Below are 23,555 nucleotides of genomic sequence, written 5' to 3'. Positions count from 1 at the left end.
GTTGCTTGTCTCTTCTCCATGAAAAGTGATAGTTTAAAACATGGAAGAGAACCAGAATGAACCCCAAAGAGCATTCAAACATTCTGAAATGGCACAGTGTATCTTACCATCATTCCTCCTTCCTTCTGTTGTATGTATAGACCAGGCTTCAGGCTTTTCACCTGATTGCTGGTAGTAGTACAGATCACCTTGAGGACTAGATGTTTGCTTAACTTTTTAGTTTCCTCTTCAGTACTTCTCTGTTGGGGGGGGGGGGAACCATTGCTATACTAGAGAGAAAGGGTAAAGAAAGGGTCACGTTCTCTCAGCATGTTTTGCTTTGAGTTTGCCTCAAGTTTAGCTATAGTAACTGCTATGTGTGCCTTCATCCATAGTAGCTATATGTATGCCTTAATCATTCTTCATCCCTTTATCCTCTGTAGATCTCCGGCCTTTGCCTGACGTAGCCATGACAGGGACCTGCACCCGGGAATGCACAGAGTTTGGTCACTCTGACACCTGCTGGATGCCAGGTCAGTCCTCTCCAAGCCGACGGCCCAAGAATGCCCTCAAACTCTCTACATTTGTGCCTTATCAAGACAGAGGGAGTCAAGAGCAAGTTGGGAATGGCAGCCCCAAACTCTCAGAAGAGCGAAACACCAAAATGGCTAACCTCCGTCTGCTCCCCACATACAGTGCCTTCTCCAACAGTAGCCATGAGTCCTGCAAGGACTCTCCCATGGAGGAAATCCCTCTCACCCAGACCTCGGACTTCCAGACAGTCACCACACCATCATCCCAAACTGCCAAGCGGGAGATCTACCTGTGAGACTGAGAGGACCATGGAAGTACCTGAAAAACACCACTGAGTGTCTGGAACTCGAAGAATAAAAAGAAGGGACTTTTTCAAACTGTGATGCTATATCACTCGCATTGGCGGTTCTGTGCCTGCCAGGTGAGGATGCCTTGCCCAGGCTCTGGGCACAGGAACACTTTTGTACACTCATTGCTCCCAGGGCAAGAGGACTGACACCAATCTGAATTACCAAGCTCTTGATAAAGTGGTCCCTAGATGTCTGGAAAGAGGGGGAAAGGAACCTATTGAAGAGGGCTTGGCCTCATGGCTTCAGGGGCGGGGGTGGGGGGAAGGGTTTAGTTACCAAAGGTCCACACAGACTTGGTGGAGTCCCTTGGGCACAGGGCTGAGGGCACCTGGCATAGGTACAGGGGAGGAAAGCTGCCTCTCTTATTACTGTAGACTCCTGTAAATATGAATCTTAGGAATGACATTTGCGTCCTGCCTGATCAAAAGTTTTATTGTCCTTGAAACAAAAAGACATTGAATCAATCAAAACAAAACCACAGGGAGCAATTTCCAGCTTGAATCTTTCACCACACAGAAGAGCACATGGGCGCAAGCACTTCCAACCAGCCCAGCATTGCCTTTCACAGTATAAATAAGGATGAGGTACTGGTTTGTGAGGGGAGAGCTTTGGCCAGTCAGCTGGATTGGGAAGGAGGGCATTACACAGCTTTTAAATCCTAATCTCTTTCCGGACTTCAGCAACTCTTCTCCTCAGGTGTGGGGGAATCCTAGAGCTGGTAGCTGTGGCTTTGTGCTGGTCCTCCTTTGCCCATTTCCCATGGGAGGTGGAGCTGGGCCAATAAGAAAGATGGAAGAGACTTCAGTTCTTCAGGTGGTACAACCCCCTCATTTCCCAATATCTCTTCTGCTTCACCTGAGATAGGGAATTCCCATGGGGTCATTGGGCCCCAGCACCATGATTCTGGCCTTTGATTTGTCTGCCTGTAAGCCACCATTGCCTTTGTGAAATGGAGCTCTGACTCAGGGTCACACTGGAGGCCACAGGGCCTCCGTATGCTGGAGTCATCCTCTCTCCCTATACCTTTAGACCACAGGGCCAGCTTCAAGGGCTCCAATTTTCTCTTTCCAGTGCAACAGGTTTAGCCACATACTACCAAACTGTAGGAGCCCTGTTGTGCTGTTGCAGTTACAGCAGGGGCCCATAAAGAACAGTGGAACTACCTTTGCATGATTGACCCCCAACAGTGAGTGCCCTCAAAAGAGCAGCCCTGATTGGGAAAGGGAGAATGCATCTTCTTCCAGCCATCTCGTAGGCTGCTTTAGTGACTTGGTCCATAAGTCACTCTTTGCTGTCCTGATTTTGTTGGGCCTGCCTGAGTCCATGTAGCCTAGTGCTCATGGCAATCTCTTCCCATCAACTTCCCTGCCTGCCAGCCAGTGTTTGTTGGACTTCATTCCAATGCACATGGCTATGGAGGGTACAAGTTCACTGGTACACTTTCCGGCTATGAACCTCTACCCTCTTGATCAACTGATACTTTGGGCCCCAGTGTTGTTCTCTTACTACTTGTATGCCTTGGCTTGGCTCTTCTAATGCCCATAGGACCTGCCCCCCTTTCCATACGTTGCCATGGGTCACAGATGTGTTCCTCTTTGCTGTGTTGCAGAAGGCAGACTGGCCATCACCCTTCCTTGCTGTGTCTCTGTTCAACGTTCTGATTTGAGTGGATCTAGGAAGGAGAGATGGGGAGAGAGGCAGCTTGTGGCATATGCAGGCAAACCTCTTCTTATATTTTGGGGGTACATTGTGCATGTGTGTGTCAGGGCTGACAGTGTGGAGACAAGTTGGTAGTCTGGTCAGGAAGCAAGTTCCTCAGACCAAGGAGCCAAGCCAGACTCCGAAGCTTTACAGGATCTTGTGGAATCTTGATTGTCTCCTTTCTGTCATCTGCTCCCTGCTAAGCACATTGTTACAACATCACCTTTTACTTATTATTTGTGAGTTATGCAGTGGTGACACTGAAGCAGACCAGCAATTCCTTCCTGTGGCAAACTGCCACATGTTATAGAGCACTAGGTGACTGGATTCCAGTATCAGAGTCCCCAGTTTGAGATCTCTGGTGACTTACAGTGCGCACGAGAGTAAAGGACTTTTACTTAGGGATACCTTGAGTGTTTGTTTGAGTCCACAAGGACAGCAGCCACCATTACCATGCCCAGGGGAATTGCACACTTTCTGGAGGCTCCAGAAAGTGTGCTTTCCTTAAAGGCCCAGTTGGAACGGGGGGGGGGGGCAGGAAAGCATGCTTTCCAGAGCCTCCAGAAAGTGTGCAATTCTCCCAACCATGCTCTGAAAAGCATACATCATCGTCCCCCTGAGCCAACGGGGGAGGGAAAGGTGCAATTTCCCATGTGTCCAGAAATTGTGCATTTCCCCCCTCTACACTAATGGTGAGTGATTGCTGCCATTAGCGCAAAGGAGGGAAAAGGACGAGTGGTTGCCAAGGGTCTGGGGGCTTGTGGGTCTCCGGAGCACTCAGCAGGGGCTCACACAGCCGAGCTCATTGGAGCAGACCATGGCCACAGGAGCGTGCAAGCACTCGCAGGGCAGACCATGCCTGGTCCGTAAAACCCTACTTTTACACTTCTGTTCCCTATGCTCCCCAAGACTCAGGGCTAATTTAGCAGCAAGTCCTGAAATGGCTAGTTCTCTCCATATTCACTCAGTTGGTAGTAGGCACTATGACTAAATCACTCTGCCCAGGGACGAAATGTACTTCAGCCACTCGGTCCAAATCAAACGCTGTCCTATGACACTTTAAAGTGCCACCGTAAGGTATGGAGGGGGGCAGGACCCTCCTCCCGGTCTCTTCTTTGTAATTATGTCCCTGCTGTGAAAGGCATAGGTAGAAGCCAGGCTCCCTGATAAGGAGATATCTGAGGTTCCCAGGTAAGGTTATCAGCTTTTGTTTTTAATAAAATGGCCTATGGAAATGGCCACTAAAATAGGATGATCCATAAGCTGACCTCCTCAGTCAAAAATAGAGTAAGTGGCAACTTTATTCCTAGGCGCACTAGCCCATGTCTGTCCCTTGCCAATGGGCGTTATAAGTCTGGCCTCATCCAAGAGTAGTTTCCAGCCTTGGGCACACTTGTCATGGGGCCCCTTGGAACAAAATGTGTGCTAGCCTAAGGCCAATGAATTGAGCGTCGATTATAGATTGTGTTAATCCACTGTTGTCTATCAGATAATATCTGACATCTTGAGAAGGAGCAATCTGCAGCGTCTTCCCCCTTGCTTTATCCTGGGGTATGTGGTGGGGAAGAACTGGTTGCTAAAGGAGAGATGAAAAAGAAAGAGGCTGTAGTACTTGGTCCCCAACAGGAAAACCAAGGCATTGCTGCCTCTTGTGTGCAGGAGAAGCTGTGATGTTATTTTGGTTGGTAGGTGGAATCTGATCATTGCAGCAGTGGTGCCACTGAGATTGGCTCTTGGTGTAAGCCTACGCGGCAGGGTCTTGCTATTTACTGTGTTATCTGTACAGCACCATGTACATTGATGGTGCTATATAAATAAATAATAATAATAATAATAATAATAATGGTGAGGAAAACTGAAGTTGCCACAGAATGGGGAGATGCCACAGGAGTGGGCACGGTAATATATGACCAGAGGCCAATATATGACCAGGGGTAGCTCAATTTGCACAATTCAAAGCCAGGAGAGATCCTACGTTGGCAGGGATAGGGCGGGGGATGGGAAGGAAGAAGGGTGCTCCATGGGTCTTGACCTAGACAAGCACATTGACGGGCAATGGGGGACACTGCACTAGGATAAACCAGGGGTAAAACCAAAGGTGGGAGGCCAGGCACAGGCCAGCTGTGTAAGATGAAGCCAAGCAACCCCTTTGTAGCTCTTCGTGTTGGTTCTATTTATACGAGATTTCAGTTCCTTGCTTGTGATGCCTTGTTTTTTGTACAGTTTTATGTACATGCAGGTGTAGCTTTTTCTAAAAGGAGAAATCCAATGGCAGAGTAAAGAGTGCCCAACTATTTTTCAGATGGTGACCTATGTTTAGGTACTGCCTCTCTCTCTTGCTAAAGTTGTATTGCTCTCAATGTGATGCGTTTCCCTTGCACTGGGAAAGCTTTGGTTCTGGGGCTTAGTTCTCCCCATGCACCATGAGCACAATTTATTCCTTTGTAATCCTTTTTGTTTGGAGCCGTGAGCATGACACCTCGTGAGCCCTTTTCTGTTTTCTTCCATTCTGTTTGTTTGCTGAGCTGTTGGATGACAAATTCCATTGTAATTAGCCCTCCCAAAGCTTTACAATAAAAGTGTGAAAACCTTCTAGTTTGATCTGTTTTATTGTCTCTGCAGATCAGTTAGCCTGAATGTTGTCTATGTGCACAGTGGGCTTTGTTTCATATCATTTCTGAAGGCCAAACCATGTGACACAGGAGATCCATGATTGAGTTTCCCAATCTTTTTTATAAGTAGCCATAAGGTGGGGTTGAGGTAAATTGGCTTGGGACAGATCACTTTTCTACATGAAGCTTTTAACCCATACCTTTATCAAGACTTCTACTTCCAGTTTCTTTGCAAAATTAAGAACTGCTCCAATATACCGCCTGCCCCCCAAGGTTTCTTTCTCTGTCTTTCTGTATGCTCCAGAATTGTGGTATAACAGAATTGTGCAATTACATGAGATTTCTATCACATTATAGAGGCTATTCAGAAAATAATACCACACTTTCCCCGTTAAGAAATAGAACTGTGATAGTGGTCACAAAGCATGAGAGAGGCCCTGGAGGAGGAGAAGGAGGAGGCAGGGCAGGGCAGGGGGGCAGGGGGGCCATTTGGCATGGGCCTATGATTTTGAGGGAGCCTACTCTGAGTCCCTCTAGGCAAAGTTGCTTGATTTTTCTGTTGTTGATGGATTTGCCCAAAGAAAAGCACGTAAAGCATTTCTGAATGTGAAGAAGTGATGTCTTATATACATCTTGAATAAAAATGCTTGCCATTACCTTTTTTATAAATCATTCTAGTTCATATATATTTAGAACTGATTAAAAATACTTAATGAGCAGTTTGAAATGGGGCCTATATTTCCTAACTGGCCCGGGCCTATTACCAGCTTTGCCTGGCCCTGGGAGGAGGAGGAGGAGGAGGAGGAGGAGGAGGAGAAGGAGGAGGTCATGTAAAGGACTAGCAAACTACTATGAGTGAAGATTCATGAGGACACAATGAAAGCCTCATGTAGAAAGGCTCAGCAGCACTAGGAAAGGAGATGTTTAATATTTTCCCCAAACTCAGTTGCTCCCTCCAAATTCCTATTTTGACCTATGGTGGAGAGAGGGATGGACAGACAGACAGACAGACAGACCAAAAATACAGTCTTGTGGCAAGTTACTCATTTAAAATATTTTGATTCCACCTTTTAGGACAAAGTCCTCACAAGGTAGTTATGGTAAAAAAAAAAAAATTAAAACTAACAGTTGTTATGGCATGAACTAAAGTCTACAAAGTGGGGACAACACTATACATATGATGAACTAGACTCTAATCCATGACAGAAAATGTCAAAATATATATTTAAGGTGCCAGAAGACTCTTTCTCGTTACTTGTATTGTGACTATATTTTCCTCTCTTTGAGAAGGGAGTGATTTTGATTCAGAAATAGCACAGTGGAAAAGGTTTAAACATGGCCTTCCCCAGCTCTACTGCCCCAAGCAAATTTCTCCCACCTCTGTGGCTGATTTTAAGTGTCTGGGGCTAGTAGCAGACTACTGCTTAATAATGGTTTATAATGGTCTTGACAAACCTTGGGGCTCATGGCACATTCCATATACTGTTTTCAAACCACTTTCAAAGTGTTATAGCCTGCTTGGTGTAGACCTGTGAGGGTTAGTATACTAAAACCCAATCCACTCAAGGCAGGTGCTGTTGTTAGATAATTTATCTGTCCAAGGAGGTGGGATTTAACTTGTCCTTAAGATATGGTTTGCAGTTTTGCAGCACTGTTGGAACAGCCATTTGGTGTCTGTAGCTCAAAGCAATTTTCATCTGCTTAGGCTAGTACAACCAGTACAACCTCTCCTAAACAGAGCTAGCATAGCATTGTCTATGGGTGGGCAACCTTAGGGTGACCATACACATGGTTTTCCCTGGATTTGTCTGAGTTTTTGCTCCCTCCTGGGAGATCCGAGGGACTTCTAATATTTTCTAAAAATGTCTGGGGAAATCCCAACATCCCAGCTTCACTGGAAATCTAGCATCTCGTGAGACTTCCAGGATGAGGTGTCTGACATCTCGTGAGACATCAGACACTTCATCCCAGAAGTCTCATGAAATACAACATTTCTGGGAGAGGCAGGGAAGCTCACTGGCTCAGGAGTCAGCTGGATGCAGTGCTAGGCAGCCGTGTTTTTTGGTAGCTTCCCCATCTCTCCCAGACGTCCCCCATCTCACAAGACTTCCAGGATGAAGTCTGTGACATGAGACATCAGCGACCTCATCCCAGAAATCTCACAAGATGCAAGACTGAGATGCAGGGAAGCCAGGGAGCAGCAGCTGCATGTTCGCTCTGCCGGACACAATGCATCCCTTCGCCTCACCAGGGCAGCAGCCAGTGACACACTCAAGCTGCTGCTGCTGTCTCTGCTCCCACTCACCACGATTCACATCCCAGCTCCCCAACTCCATGGCCACATTGCCACCCACACCTCCAACAGCAGCTGGGCAGGGCCACCCATCCCCTCACACCCACCAGTATCTCCAGCTACATGCCCCCCCCCCCCCCCCGTAGCTGACACCAGTCTTGGTTCCGCTGCAGGACTTGCCTACGCTCAAGGCTGCCATCATGGCCTTCCTCCTGTTCATCACATGTGCTGGGGCCAAAGAAGGGAAGAGTAGCTGCTGCCCAATGAGAGCAGGAAGCAGAGACCTGGGACCCCACTAGACAGCCAACTGCCACTGTCAGGGCTGCAACTCTGGGCCTCCTTTCCCTCTTCGCCACCCCTTCTCTCACCTCCCTCATCAGGAGCCTCGCAAAGGTGCCAGAGGAGGAGGTGAAGTGCATCCCTGGAGACTCCATGCTAGATTTACTGCCAGGTAAAGGAATGGGAATAGGGAGGGGGCTACAAAGTGCAAGTTTTATGCAAAGCACCACTGCCCAGGCTGGAGCCAGGCACATGCTGCAGTCCTTCCGGGAAGTCTGGCTAGTGATCCCACTTCTTTTCCATTTCCCACACAGATCCCCTCCTAGGAAGGTTCTGTGTCTTGTGTCACCTTAAAAACAGTTACAGCACAATCCTAAATTTGTCTACTCAGTAGTAAGTCCCACCGAGTTCAATATTTCTTTCTCTGAGGTAAATATGCATACAATTGCATCCTTATACTGTTGTTTTATACTTTGAATGTTTTCAATTTGTAATAAATAAATAGATAAATAATAAAAAAAAAGTAGAGTGGGAGGAGAAAAGGAAGGAGTAGGGGGAATCATTCAAGACACTGAAGAAATAGCATGCTACAGGATGTTTAATTATGATTAATACCCCTAAACATATACAGAATGGCTCTCCTTCAGTCCTGTATCAGTCCCAGTCAAAAAATTGCAACACTTAACAAGACAGGTTTTCTACGTGAAAACACTGTGCATGGTCACAGGTGCTTATTTCAAAATTTTAATTAAAATATATATTATCCTTTTCTACAATAAAATAGTGATTACTCCTAAGTCACCAAGGAGTTTTGCTTTCAAGAGTAGCTGGGATGTGTTGGAATTAAAGATGCATGTGTTAAAGTTGGTGGGGGGGAAGCCATTTTTAAATTAAGTATATTGAAAAGGTGGTTCTTCTAGGAATCTACTTTTTGTACTGTTCTGGGGTGAACTTTCTCTACTTTGCATTGTCTTTCATTCGATTTATTTACATGTTCTGAAGTGCTGACAAGTGGAACATGAAATGCAGTTAAAGTGTTTACGAAAGAACAATTGAAAATGTTACTTTAGAGGCACTAAAATGCTTGGATGCGTGCAGCTGGACTCCTGACTTTGCTTGGAAGCACAGTTTCCCGTTATTGAATGATTTATATAATTTGTTTACTGCCTGATAGCTGAGGCTCTGTGTTGCATTTCCTGTATCATACAATACATACACTGAACACTTTCATGGCATTGCTGAAATATTATTTGGATTGATTATCTTTGCAAACTGTTCATCTTGTGTGTGACTGACAACTTGCTCCACAATTGCAGAAAACTCCCCCTCCTAACAACTTCCCCCCTCCTCTTTCAATTATTCTGTTCTGTGTTTGGAATTGTTTATGTTAACACTTTAGGATTGCAGGCCCTATTGCAGTCAATGTGACTTCTCAGTAGACAGTAACGTTGACTGTTCAACTTGCTTAAATTCTATCACAGTGAAGATTTATCATGAACAGCAATAAAAATACTAATTGCCCTGTAAGCACCTTCGTTTAAAGCCAAAATCCTATATTCATTTACCTGGGAGTAAGCTTTATTGAAATCAATGGGACTTATTTCTGAGTTTTCTTTGCGCTGAGCATTACACTCCCTGATTGGGATTTCTGTTGTCTTCAGGAGATATTTGGATAAAAGGAGAGAAAGAGCCTTGTCTAGCATTGTGATAGTTTCTCTCTGATAAACCAGAAGTTGAAAGAAGCCAAGATGTGCTAGTGAGAAGTGACTGCAACAATCCCTTTGGCCATTTTGTTCCATGGCTAATTTTTGCAGAGTAATAGTATTTTATACTCTTTCAGAATGCTAGGTTGCTAGTTTGTTATACTAGATTTTTCTGCACTTGTCAACTGCTTCATTTGTTCACTGGTAGCAGTATGCTGAATCTGTGAGTAAAGATCCTGATTTAAAATGGCTGTGAGAAAGGTGATGGGGAAAGACTGTTAAATGTTAGAAAAGGAGAGAGATGGACATCCAGTGAAGGATTTGCAGTAAGAAAAGATATTTGAAGGAAGGTAGGGTGACCATCTGGAAAGGAGGACAGGGCTCTTGTATCTTTAACAGTTGCATAGAAAAAGGAATTTCATCAGGTGTCATTTGTATATATGGAGAACCTGGTGAAATTCTGTCTTCATCACAACAGTTAAAGGTGCAGGAGCTGTACTAGAATGACCAGATTTAACAGAGGGCAGGGCACCTGTAACTTTAACTGTTGTGATGAAGAGGAAATTTCACCAGGTTCCCCATATATACAAATGACACCTGCTGAAAATTCCTTTTCAATACAATTGTTAAAGATACAGGAGCCCTGTCCTCCTTTTCATATGGTCACCCTAAAGGAAGGGGAGACTGTACCACACGCAGTATAGCAAAAGCTTCAAAGTACAGCAAAAACTACAAAAGTAGGAGTAAATGAAGTTTATTTCAGATACACTGAACGTCTCACCTGTTCCTTATTTCAGTGATTTTAACATTAAGATATTACATAGTTTGTCTTAATTGAGAGCTGTAGAATCAGACATGTGAACAAGGCCACGTTGGGGTAGGCACGCCCCCTTGATGGTCAGCCATGTTGGGCTGTCCTCCTTTTTGGTTTCTAAAATATGGTCACCCTAGGCAACCTGTGGGCCACATTGGGGCCCTCTAACCTATTTTGCAGCCTCTGCTGTCTCCTAGAGTGACCATATGAAAAAAGGAAAGGGCTTCTGTATCTTTAACAATTGTATAGAAAAGAGAATGTTAGCAGGTGTTATTTGTATGCATGCTGCACTTGGTGACATTTCCTCTTCATCACAACAGTTAAAGTAGCAGGAACCCTGTCCTCTTTTGTATCTGGTCAAAAGAGTAGGGCACCTGCAGTTTTAACTGTTGATATAAAGAGGAAATTTCACCAGGTGCTGCATGCATACAAATGACACCTGCTGAAATTCCCTTTTCTATACAACTATTAAAGATACAGGAATCCTATCCTCCTTTCCATACTGTCCTATCCTATCCTCCATACCCTACTGTCTCTTAAAGTGCTGTGCCAAGCTGCTAAATTTCAGCAGTGTGGCAGCAGTAAAAGACCACATTACCCTTTAAAGCAAGGCACATGGTGAGGCTGCACCTCATTTTAATGGCAAATCACGGTCGTCCAGGAGTGTGGTTTGCCTGTAAAACAAGGTGTGTGTTCACCTTGTTTTAATGCGGAAATGTGACTTTTTTGCCACTATACTTCCAAATTTCTGCAGCAGTGTGTTGGTGCATAAGCAATTTTGGTGGTATGAAATTGGTATGATGGTAATTTTGGCATTACACTGGTGATTTTGGTGGTGGGATATATGCGTGAGGTCAATAGTGGGCTCTGGAGTGCAAAAACTAGGGCAGTGCACGGACATCCCGATCCACTTCAGAGCCCAATCCAGACCTTCCAAATCAGGCTTGATCTGCCTTGGACTGATCCAGACCTCCCCCAATCGACCTCAGAACTGGATCCAAGATGAGATTCAGACCTCCGAATCGCAATTTGGATGCATTTCTCCAGAGTTGCATTGGGAGAAATAAATGCCTATAACTTTTTCATTTTTCAAGATAGCAACATGAAATTTTCTGAGCTTACAGATGGAGTCATGGTTGCTATCTGTGGAAATTTTGAGCATGATATGTTGACAGGTTTTGTCACAATTAATTTTTAAAAATTGGATTTTTCAAAGGAACAGTTCAAGCAGTCTCCCTTAGCAAAGAGATAAGTATTCAAGAGAAGATCAGACAATATCCATTGAAGTGCAAATCTCCCCTTCAGTGTTCTTTTGTCTTGTAAAACCTGGGCTAGCAGAGCCTAAGGGTGTTCCCATTCAGACTCCAATTACAATTAGCAGTAAAGAAATGCAAGTTAGGGACTAGTAGACCAGTCACTAATGTGGCTCTAACTAAGGAAGCAAAGCACAAATGTTATATTGGACAACTGGTAAGGGGGGGTGTGTGTGTGTTGGTGGGCTGCCTGTGTTACTGAAGCAGTCTGTGTACACAAGCACACACAATTAATTGTGAGGGCAAAGCAGCACATAAGAACATAAGATAAGACTGCCTTATAAAGTCTTTTATATTCAAAATGAAACGCAGCAGCAGCAGCATTCAGGCTGTTTTTTTGGAAAGATGATAAAAAAGAGAGTTTTTACAAAGGAAGGAAAGGATGCCTGACTGGAACAAGGGGGAGGGGGGAAGAAAACACACACATACACACACTCAACAAAGGGGGGAAATAAAGTTTCTTAATATAATCTAAAGAGAAGAAGAAAAGAAATGCAAGAGAGAGAGAGAAAACTGGGAAAGGAAGACCAAAGCAAAACTCCACCAAAATTCCTCCTAACACCCACACTCCAAACCCACACTCTCTCTCACCAACCCCACAGTGAGAGAATGAGAAAGATCTCTTCTGATCTCTCCTTCCTTAGGCCCTCCTCCACCATTGCAATTGGTGGCTGCTGGAAACTTGAGCAGGATTGGGGGGATACAGTGATGGTGTGATCACTGATCAGCACGGTTGGGAGATGAAGCTGTCAATCACCCCCCACAAACTCCTTCTCCCCCTCCCTTTTTAAAGTTTTTTTAAAAAAGTTAATTATGACAAAACTGCTGAACATATATGTCTGAATCCCTCCCTATAAATCTTAGGTGACCAGGGATCAAACCTTCTTAGTCTGTGTCCCTGGTGCCTGTTCCTTTGAGTTTTGGGCTTCTGGTGAAAATAATTTTAATTGCCAGTGCCTTTTATTCAGGATCGTTTTTTATCTACCTGATGCTTTAGTTTTTCAAGGTATTGCTTTCATTTTAATGTGAATTGGTTTATATGGTTACTAGCTGATATGCCCAGCATTGCTCAGGTCCCTGAATAATGTTTATAACATTTATTTTATATATAATAAATTTCTATGCAACTTATTCATCTTTAGGATAGTTGTTTTTTGAGATTGGTTGAGTTAGTAAATTGTTTTGTTAGAATAGATGGGAAATTGTGTTAATAAGAACTGTATTTTATAGGGCTGTGCACCTCTTACCCAAACCACTTCTGGACCTTAAGCCCCCCTCCCCCATTACTTGGCTTCACCACCATCGCCACACGGACTGCGCCACCACCAGGTAAGCCCCCTCCCCCACACTTACCTGGCTCCATCATGGTCTGCGCGGCAGCTTCAACTGCGGCCCAGGCTTCAGGAGGAAACAGGCTGCAGCCAGTTTCCGCCTGAAGCCTGGGCCGAAGTTGAAGCCACCACCCAGACCATGATGGAGCCAAGTAAGCCCACCCTTACCTGGCTCCACCACCGTCGCCGCATGGACTGCAGCGGTGGCGGTAGCGCCAGGCAAGCCCCGTTCCCCTTCCCCACTTACCTGGCTGTGCCACCATCGCTGCACAGACCATGGCGGCGGTGGACGGGGGAGCCAGGTAAGCTCCCCTACCCAACTAACCTTGCACTAAAAGTTTGGAATGGTCCAAATCGCTTCAGACCGTTCCGAACCGCTTTGAGCCGATCTGAACCTCCCCCGATCCGATCCAGAACCAGGCTTCGGAGGTCCGGATCAGCCCGCTCCGCTTCGGATCCAGGGATCCATAACGGAGTGGAGCACACCACTAGTATTTTAAATTAGAGCTTCATGATAAACCACATATTTTTGTTTTACCTGGAAAGCCTTCACTTCCCATCATGCCTTGGCTGGAGCAGCCATCTAAATTTCATAAACAATCAGGACACACAACATCCTTTCTACCAGCTAAAAAAGATGCAAACCTAAAAATATGTTTTCAAAATATACCCGGCATTCACCAGATATCTGAATAACATATAGTAATGAGGCCTGCCTGGCGCCAACATTGTCATCTTTTAAGCGCCAGGTCAAGACTTTTCTCTTCTCCCAGGTATTTAGCAATATGTAATGATCATGGGGTCTGGTTTTTTGGCTCATCATTTTAAAGTTGTTATAGTGGTTTTAAGTGTATGTGTATTTTGCTTGTTTTTGTGGGTTTTAATCTTTGTATATTGTTTTTAAGTGCTTTTATCTTATGTGAACCACCCAGAGAGCTTTGGCTCTGGGGCGGTATACAAATGCAAATAATAATAATAATAATAATAATAATAATAATAATAATAATATAAGGAAGCAGATCCACCATCGTAAAGTTGCAGGCCAGTGTTAGGCCTGTGAGTTCACCTTTAAACAAAATAAATTTATTCCCCCCCTTACCCTCACGACAACCCTGCAAGGTAGGCCTGTCCTAGGCCTGCGAGGTAACTTTAAAACAAATTAAATTAGTTTCTTTTCTCTCTCTCTCCCTCAACACCTGGCAAGGGCCATCTTGAAGCTGTCATCATGATTTTCCTTGTCCCCACAGAAAACAAAAACTACAGCTCCCAGCATGCCTTTTGCCCAGAGCTGGAACCTCCTTCCCTTCTGCAGGATTGCAGTTTGAGATTGATAAACAAATGGTCAAAGAACACCTAATTTCCTTGAATGAGTTTAAATCTCCAGGGCCCGATGAACTGCATCCTAGAGTAATGAAGGAGCTAGCAGAAGAACTCTCAGAACCTTTGTCTATTATCTTTGCAAAATCATGGAAGACGGGTGAGGTGCCGGACGACTGGAGGAGGGCTAACATTATCCCAATCTTCAAAAAGGAGGAACCTGGGAACTACAGACTAGTCAGTCTGACATCCATCCCTGGGAAAATTCTGGAGCAGATTATAAAGAAGTCAATCTGTAAACACCTTGAAATCAATGCAGTGATTACTAGAAGCCAACATGGATTTGTCAGGAACAAATCCTGTCAGACTAATTTGATCTCATTTTTTGATAGGATAACCTCCCTTGTGGACTATGGGAATGCTGTTGACTTCATATATCTTGACTTCAGCAAAGCTTTTGACAAAATACCACATGACATTCTGATTAACAAACTAGCTAAAAGTGGGCTAGATGGAACAACTATTAGGTGGATTCACAGTTGGCTACAGAATCGGACTCAAAGAGTACTTATCAATGGAACCTTCTCAAACTGGGGAGAGGCAACAAGTGGGGTGCCGCAGGGCTCAGTCCTGGGCCCAGTGCTCTTCAACATTTTTATTAATGATTTGCACGAGGAGGTGCAGGGAACGCTGATCCAATTTGCATTCAAGAGGCAGCTGGACAACCATCTGTCGGGGATGCTTTAGGGTGGATTCCTGCATTGAGCAGGGGGTTGGACTAGATGGCCTTGTAGGCCCCTTCCAACTCTGCTATTCTATGATTCTATGATTCTATGCTCCTGATGGGGCCTAGTAACTGAGGCAGCCAACCCAGGCACTCTTCCTTTGGGCCCAGGATGGTGAACCACTTCCAGAGCAGGGAGTTGGACTCAATGGCCTTGTAGTCCCCTTCCAACTCTGCTATTCTATGATTCTATGATTCAGATCATGGCTGCCACAGCCTGATAAAACTTCCCTCCCACCCAAGACTATTGATGAAACAGAAGAGAGCATGGAGGAATGACTGACGGATAAGGCTAGAATGGAATAGTGGGCAGAGTTAGTGGCAGTTGGGGAAAGTCAGTTAGTGGGGCCCAAGTTAAGACTGAGAGATAGTGATGCCAGTACTACACCTCCCAGCATGCCTCTGGTGGCTCTCAGCTGCCCATGTCCTCTGAGAGGCACTTTCATCATCTCATGGCTGATGCTGCTCCTTGATAGAGCATTGAGGAGTAGCATCAACAAGAAGGGGAGGTAAGCGGCTCTCAGTGGACATGCAAAACTCTGGCCAAGTCCTGCTGTGACTACCTCAGGCCACACTTCTCATCCATGAAGTGCTCCATCAGGAGCCTGTACTGAAGGGCCAGGACAGGGATGGGCATTTGCCCCCCTTCATCAAGCCTGTTTCTGGACATGTACAGAGTGTTTCCCTCCCTCCCTCTTAAGCATGAAGGTTGTGTGTGTGTGCTTCCCTCAGTTTCTAAGAAAACAGTGATATCAGGATGGGGTGCCTTTGAGCATGTCCAGAGTTCAGCCTCTCAAAGACATGCTTTTGTACCTAGTTATGATTTTAAAACCACACATGGGAGGTGGGAGGCGGCAGCCCATTTATGTGGGTTGTTTCCTTTTATGTGAAATTGGGTTGACTACTTGCGACTGAGCTTAGGAATCACAATGGCTGCCAAAGGCCAGTAAGTCTGGCCTCCCACCCAAGGCATGCTGTGAGTTCCACCCAAGGCATGCTGGGAATTGTAAACGTAAACCTAGTTTTTTATTATTAAATTCTTTAAAAATACTTAAAACCCCAAAATTCATGTTTTTAGATTTTTTCTGATCCATGTACATGAAGACCTGTCTGGGTGAACAGCATTATTTTAACCTATATCAAATTTTGCTGTGTGGTTTTATCCTGGTTGTGGTTTTTAGATTGTATTTTGTATTTCTGTTTTTAAATTGTTGGTTGTTTTTATGTTCTTCATGGTTTTAATTTTTGTGAACCACCCAGAGAGCTTCAGCTATTGGGGGGTTTAAAAATGTAATAAATAAATAAAAATTAAGGCAGCACCATATGTGGAAGTGGGTAAACATTTTGGGACATACGTGACACACACATACTTTCCACTTTATAGGTAGTGATTCCATTTATTGTATTAGGAATGTTTGGTCTAGGACATCCGGAAGGGCCCGAGTTGGTCGAAGCTGCTTTAGAGAGTGATCAAGGTGGAGGGGTTTAAGAGTCTCTTAGCAGGTGAGCATCCCATTTCACATCACTTCAGAAATAAAGTTCACCAGTATATTCACACACACACACACACACACAAGGAATGTTTGTTTTCTAATCCACATTGAGCACCATTTTCTGGTAAAAAGGAAGGATACAAATAAAATAAATACATAAATAAGCCCTCTTAAAATAATTTTCAATCAAGGCATAACAGAAATGTATCAAATTAACAAATAAAATGATGTCAGGAAATTAAAAGCTCCATCACACCAGGGTTGCTTCTCCGCTCCTGTTTTTATTCCTCAGTTACTTCCCCTTTCAAAAGAGGAAGTACACAACGAGCAGGAGGCCCATTCAGTCCACTGTTCTAATGGCACTGCTTCTCCTGCACACAGCAGGAGAGCAGCAATTCCGTGTTAATGAGGGGTTTTTTTGTTGCACAAGGAAGGCCAGAAGGGCGGAAGGCACACGAGAGGCAGACGACATCATGTGAGGGACGTGAGAAAACTCTGGGAGTGCCGGTAACGAACGTGCAATAAAACACTCGTCAGATGGCGCTCTCAGTCACAGATCTCCTGCATCACATGTTGCTTGGCCAGAGGTGCAGAGGGATCAGTGTGTTTATAGGAATAAAAGAAGCACATGATAAATATTATTTCAGGATGCTACATTATGGACACTAACAAAATGAATTTGGCAAATTATTGTAATAAAATTATTATTATTATTATTATTATTATTATTATTATTATTAACATTATTATTATTCAGGACTTTTTAGTAAACAAAATACTTTATGGAATCCTTACAGCTTAAAGTAGGTTGGTTTTAATATCAGATGTCCACACATGTACTCACTGCTAATGAGGACATTCTTTAAATTGGAAAGTGATCAGGGTAGGCAACCTTTCTGCCCCGGAGGGATGTGATATAAATAATAGTTAACTGTTCTCTATCAGGACACAAGCAGTAAGGTAACCTTTGCCTTGTCAAACATGCAACCTAAGCGAAGAGACCATAGCTGAGGTCAAGAGGTAACCGCGTTATCTGGGAAGACCCAGCTCAGTCAACAGACAAAACACAATGAGTTACTGCTAAGAATAGTATTTGCAATGCTATGAGTTTCTTGTGGAAATATACCCAAGCATGACATTGTATGACCTAATACATAACTTGTTTGCAATACAGTATAAAAGCCCTGGATGAGAAACATTCAGGACTGCTGCTGCTATTCCTAAATTTGAAGCAGGCGGTCTTTTTGCTGCGGAAATAAAGCCAAGGCTTTGATCTTACCCTGTGTCTATTTGTTATTTGGTTCCGGCGGCTAGACACGATCCTAGAGAGAGAGCTCAGTTTGAGGGCTCTTACCACAATTTGGCGAGCCAGCCAGGAGCTGTCTAGCCTGTTGTTCATCGCGCCCCACTCGGTTCCGAACTGACCGAGCCGGCACTAGGTGAGTTAACCTATTGGGTTCTTCTACTCCGGGCGGGACGGGTGAGCTTCAACCAAGGCCACTCCAGTAAAGTAGGGTAAGATCATAAATTCAGGTAAGACACCCCCCGGGATGAGCGATTGAGCGAAATGTTGAAAGGTACACATAAGCCACGCTCTCAGGTTATTAGTAGTCCGTCTTGCTGTGAGTGATTAGGCCATAAAAATGTTGAAAGGTATACATGGGCCACGCTCTCAGGTTCTAGGCGGGACGAAATGGGGGGGTTAAAGCATCCCAATGGGGTCCCCTTGATGTAATGTGTAAAAAAATGGGATGCAGGGCATTTGCCTGGAATGGCAGAATTGAAGGAAAAAAGCGCTTGGTTTTGTTATGTGTTGTTATGTGTTGAAAACTTGGCCACTTATTGGTTTATCTGATTAAAATGTTTTAAGAGATCTCAGATTGTTTTAGAAGAAGAAGAAGAAAAAAGAAAGGGAAAAATCCTTTGTTTAAATTTTTGCAACAGAATCCCATAGGAGTTGCTACAAGCCATGTTCTGAATGTTTATCCAGACCCTGCACCAGCATTTAACTTACAAGAGCTAGTTCTTTTAACTATTATTATAGATTATTAAAACAGGGTCTTACAAGTTCTAAAACGTATGAGTTAAAAGATTGTTAAATTGGTCCAGAGTCAAGAATGTAGTTCAAAAACAAACAAAAACAGAATTATCAGCCAATTTTTATGGCAAGGCTTTCCTGCAGTTTTTTTAATGTGTGGTAGAATTTATCCAGAAGAAGATGCAAGCAGAGTGTTGGTTGTCAGTATTTTTTGTTGATCAAGAAGTTTTAGATATTAAAGAATACTTTGTGGAAGTATCAGCCAGGATGGCAGGGAAATACTGAGGCTCAGGTTTTGATTATTGCATAGCATGTGTTGTTGTTTTTTTGGTGGAAGAGAAGAGGAAAGAAGTCCGAAAGACAGAAACAAATAGACTAAGAGTGATATTAGGAAGAGGTTTTTTTTGCACTGGATTTGGGCGCGGCCGGGGAGGCGGCCGAGGTTTTAGTAGAAGTTTTAGACGTGGTAGAGGGTTTTTGGATGTAGTAAAAGAATATAGAAATGGGGGAGAAAGACAAAATAGAGAGAAGATGGGCAGAGATGAGATGTGTGTCATTTTTTGTAAACCAGGACACTAGAAGCAACAATGCTCATTAAGGCAAATTAGAAGTGTTGGTGGTTACCAGGGTGCAGCCCTGGGGAAGGCAGAATGATGGTAAGAAAGAGATTTAGTAGCTGGTTGTGATGAGAAAGAGAAGAGAGAGTTGAAAAGGAAAGAAAGACTGGGGAAATGCCTAATATTTGGAAATTAAAATTAAATGAGCCCTTCTTGACTTTGTACATGAAATAGCTAATATTGTGAATGTCAGGTAGATACTGGTGCCATAAAAGAAAAAGAAAAAAAAGCATGCTCAATAATTTTTGTCTCTCTGGACGCGGAGAGTGAGTAATGGGGATTGATAGAAAGTTTTCCTACACTCCCCTGAGTAAACCTATAAGAGTAAAAATCAGCCCTCTACAATGTGATCACTTTTTCATTATGATGTCTAAAGCCCTGTAAACTTTGTGTGAAGAGTTGTTACCAAAACTAAATGTAGATATAGAATGTAGTATTGGTAGTATTTATGTGTTTATCTCTGTTATAATTTGTTAGTTTTCATGGGTGAATGTGAAGAAAATTTGCCTCCAGAAACTGCAGCAAGGGCCATTTGTGTACCGAGCAGAAGATTCTGGGCAAATAAGGCTTTTAAAGTCTGTGGTCCGTGCAGATGTGGCGCCCCCTAAAGTAACACAGTCGCCAATCCCAAGAAAAGCCCAAGAATATATTACAGAATTAATTTAAGGTCTTATGTAGTAAGAGATTATTGTCCCAAGTCATAACGTGGTCCCAGATCCTGTCACTATTATGTGCAGCATCCCAGTAGATGTCTGTATAGATATACTTGTAAATTTAAATTCAGTTTCTTTTAGTATATTAGTGCATAAAGATTTGCAACACCTTTTTGCATTATTGATTTGTTCCAAATTTGTTAAGTAAAAGAGGCCACAAAATAGCAAAACGAAAACTGCAGTGGTCTAGGGCCTAAAGTGAAATATTTGGGACACGCGTTGTCACAGGGTACCCAAAAAACTGTCATGTAAAAGAGTGTATGCCATTATGTAAATGAAGATGTGCTTTACTAGTTTCTGCTTTTCTTTACTGATTGTTATTGTGGAGGTTTTGCACTAGTAGATTTGTTTTAAAGGGATTTAAGAATATGTACCAGCTATGAGAATTTGTTCTGTAGATTGATTACAAACAGTATATATGTAGTATATATCACTTATATCTCTAATATATTGCATCTATTTTACATTTCTAAGTGCTTTTGTGGTTGAGTGTTATGTTAAGTTATTGTATGGACAAAACTTGATTCCCAAGTCTGGGAGCAAGTTAAAAAAGAGCCTCCTTGCATCAGCCCCAGTATTGGGCTTTCCTGATTATACAGAACTATTTTTTATTATTGTTTGTACATGAAAAGAAAAATGTGGCTTCCAGAGTCTTGTGCCAATATTTAAGTCCTCAACGGTGACCAACTGGATACTATTCTGGATAATTGGACAATGTGGCACAAGGCTATGCCTCGAGTCTCCAGACCATAGCCACAGCAGTATTGATAATGGAGAAAGTACAGGACATTGTGTTAGGTTATCCTCTTCAATTATGCAGTTGCTGTTTTACCCACTCAGAAGAACATTCAGCATTTTGCTAATGCCAGATACATCAAGTATGGAACTTTGTTAATGCAAAGACCAAAATTGACTATTTTGAGATGTGTTAAATCTTGTTGCCTTGTCATCAGAACAGGATAATGAACTGTCTCTCTCTTATCAGAAAAGTTCAAATACCTCGAGACGACTTGAAAGACATTTGTTTACCTGATTCCAAACTCACTTCGTTTGTGGATAAGTCCTTTAAGATGGTTGAAGGAATCCGGAAGACTGGTTTTGTTTTTTTGTTTTGTTTTATTAACTAGAGTTATTGTTTCAGAGTTATTGAGCTGATTGCTCTCACTCAAGCTTATCTCAATGCCAAAGACAGGTCTCACACAGCAGACATGCCTCTTAGAGTGTGTCACTATACAAGAAGTACTTTTGAAACAGAATGGCTTAATCACAGCTGCTAGAAAAAATGAGTATTGATGTTGTCTCTGAGCTGACCAAACTCCAATCGTGGTGGGACTTGGTCCCCTCCAGCAGAAAGAAAGATATGAAAGCAAACCGGTGCAGAGTGGTATATTGATGAAAGTAGGCGATGCCGGATGAGAGATTGATGACTGCCTAAGAATCGTTGTGCAACAACATCCTTTACAGGTTATGTGGGGCTATGGGGTGGGCATGAACAATTGCAAGAAAGTGTTTTGTCCTAAGTGTTCACCAGATGGTTAAACATATTGTACAGTTGTGTGAACAGTGCATAAAAGAACATGCAAAAGCATAAGTCCTCAAGCCTCAGGGAGGGCAGCTATGAGTTTCTTTCTTTTGAATCTGTTAAAAAGAAGATTAATTAAGATTTGTAAGTCAACTAACCTGAGTTGGCTTACTGCCTTGCTTTTAGTCCTCCTTTCTATTAGGACAACTCCCAGGCAGCCTTTAAGCCTATCTCGTTATGAAATTTTGTTTGGTAGGCCCCCTCTGGTAAGAAGAGAATATGCAAGGCCCTATGTGACTCTGATGGGGGGTGGGGAGATGAAGATTTAACAGTTTATGTTATCAAGTTCCAGGTGCAATACCAGAAAATCCAGAAGTACGTTAGAGACGCTCAAGCCTTACTCCCTGATGTTATTGCGCATTCTCTTCAAGCCTGGAGATGAAGTCTATGTAAAGAATTTTGCAGTAGACAAGGCTGGCAATTGGTGGACCGGACTTCAGCTAGTGCTGTTAACAACTCACACTGCCCTGAAAATCAAAGGGAAATCAGCTTGGATACACTATCTTTCTGACCCTACAGCAGTAGGGGGGGATGAAACTGAGGAATTCTCGCCACTAAGGAACAGCACCGCTAAGCCCTTCCACGGACCCCACGGACGAAGCAGGGCCAGAAAAAGAAGCAGAGGAGGAACAGGTTCTTCCCCGCAAGTATAACTAAGACTTTAGTGATTTCTCAAAATTGCATAATTTGTCTGAATGGTGGAATAAGGTCAACAATCCGAACTGTGCTGATGAAGCCTTTAATAGTTGGCCAGACTTTATGAAAGTGGGTTATTACAAACTAGCTCCAGAGTGAGAAGTGGAATATGTCCATCAAATTGATCCACTAAAGTTGAAATTTAAGAAGAAAAATGATTGTAACTTGCAACTTGCTAACTTGTCTTTGTATCTTCCAGACTACCCTGATAAGTGTGGGCACGTCAAATTCTAGGGAAATGGTGGGGAAATTCCCAAAAAGAACTTGCTATTCCAGAAATCCTTGTACTGTGAATTAGCAACTTTTTGGAAGCCCCAGAGTTTAAGAAGTCATGAGAAAGTTCCAGGGCATATTTGTGGCTGGCATTTATCTGCTATATGCCTGTGTCTAACTGCCCCCTAATTGCAGCTTTCAAAGCAGTATAAATGTGAGATCTTCTGTTTGCCATGAAATCTGGAGCACACAAGTTATAGCCCCGCAAGAAGGAACTTAGAATTGTGAGAATCACACTGCTGTATCTTGATTGATGCATTACCAGCAAAATCTTAGTACCTGGGAAAAAGAATAGAATAAATCTGAAAAGTAGTCTGAGCAGTATCACTTTAGTTACAATGATTGCTCAGCTTCATAGAAACCAGGATTTTTATGGTAGGCAATATGCTTATAAAGTTTTGCCAGCAAATTGGACTGGTTGTTGTTATTTAACTACTTTACTTCCACTGATGTAGGCGATGTCTTTGCCATTCAGATGTGTCAAAAGAAGCATTGAAACATCTTTAGAAGTTATTGCACAAGAGTCAGGACAATCTTGGCTTCCCAATTTGAATAGACTAAAAAGAGCTTTTATGATGTTTATGATTGTTATTATGCTTGTGCTTTGTTGCTTTGCACCATGTATAGTACCTATGGTTCAGAAACTAATTTCCAGTGCTGTTACATCTCATGCTTATATGATGGTATCCACATCAAAAGATGATAAATATCAAAAATTAAGAGAATAATCTGAAAGAAGCTAAGCCTGTGTAGAAACCTCGCAATGTGACCCTATCAGTAAGGAATTACTGACGGGTCAAAAGGGAGGACTGATATAAATAATAGTTAACTGTTCTCTATCAGGACACAAGCAGTAAGGTAACCTTTGCCTTGTCAAACATGCAACCTAAGCGAAGAGACCATAGCTTAGGTCAAGAGGTAAGCGCGTTATCTGGGAAGACCCAGCTCAGTCAACAGACAAAACACAATGAGTTACTGCTAAGAATAGTATTTGCAATGCTATGAGTTTCTTGTGGAAATATACCCAAGCATGACATTGTATGACCTAATACGTAACTTGTTTGCAATACAGTATAAAAGCCCTGGATGAGAAACATTCAGGACTGCTGCTGCTATTCCTAAATTTGAAGCAG

The 23,555-nt window shown here is 43.1% G+C and overlaps 1 protein-coding gene across 5 annotated transcripts in view; it reads left to right on the top strand.

Moving 5' to 3' along the window:
* The window catches only part of PCDH1 (protocadherin 1), a 185,903-nt gene extending 180,746 nt beyond the window's left edge, over positions 1-5,157 (top strand). For all 5 annotated transcript variants that reach the window (XM_063130036.1, XM_063130038.1, XM_063130039.1 and 2 more), the window contains exon 5: positions 423-5,157. In XM_063130036.1, the coding sequence (XP_062986106.1) occupies positions 423-808 (386 nt within the window). In that variant the 3' untranslated portion in view covers positions 809-5,157. The remainder of the gene's footprint in view (positions 1-422) is intronic.
* Positions 5,158-23,555: the final 18,398 nt, after the last annotated feature.

This window comes from Elgaria multicarinata, chromosome 7, assembly GCF_023053635.1.
Source record: "Elgaria multicarinata webbii isolate HBS135686 ecotype San Diego chromosome 7, rElgMul1.1.pri, whole genome shotgun sequence".
Classification (NCBI taxonomy): Eukaryota; Metazoa; Chordata; class Lepidosauria; order Squamata; family Anguidae; genus Elgaria; species Elgaria multicarinata.
Note: the sequence above shows the minus strand (reverse complement) of the source record. Positions and strands in the feature narration are given on the sequence as shown.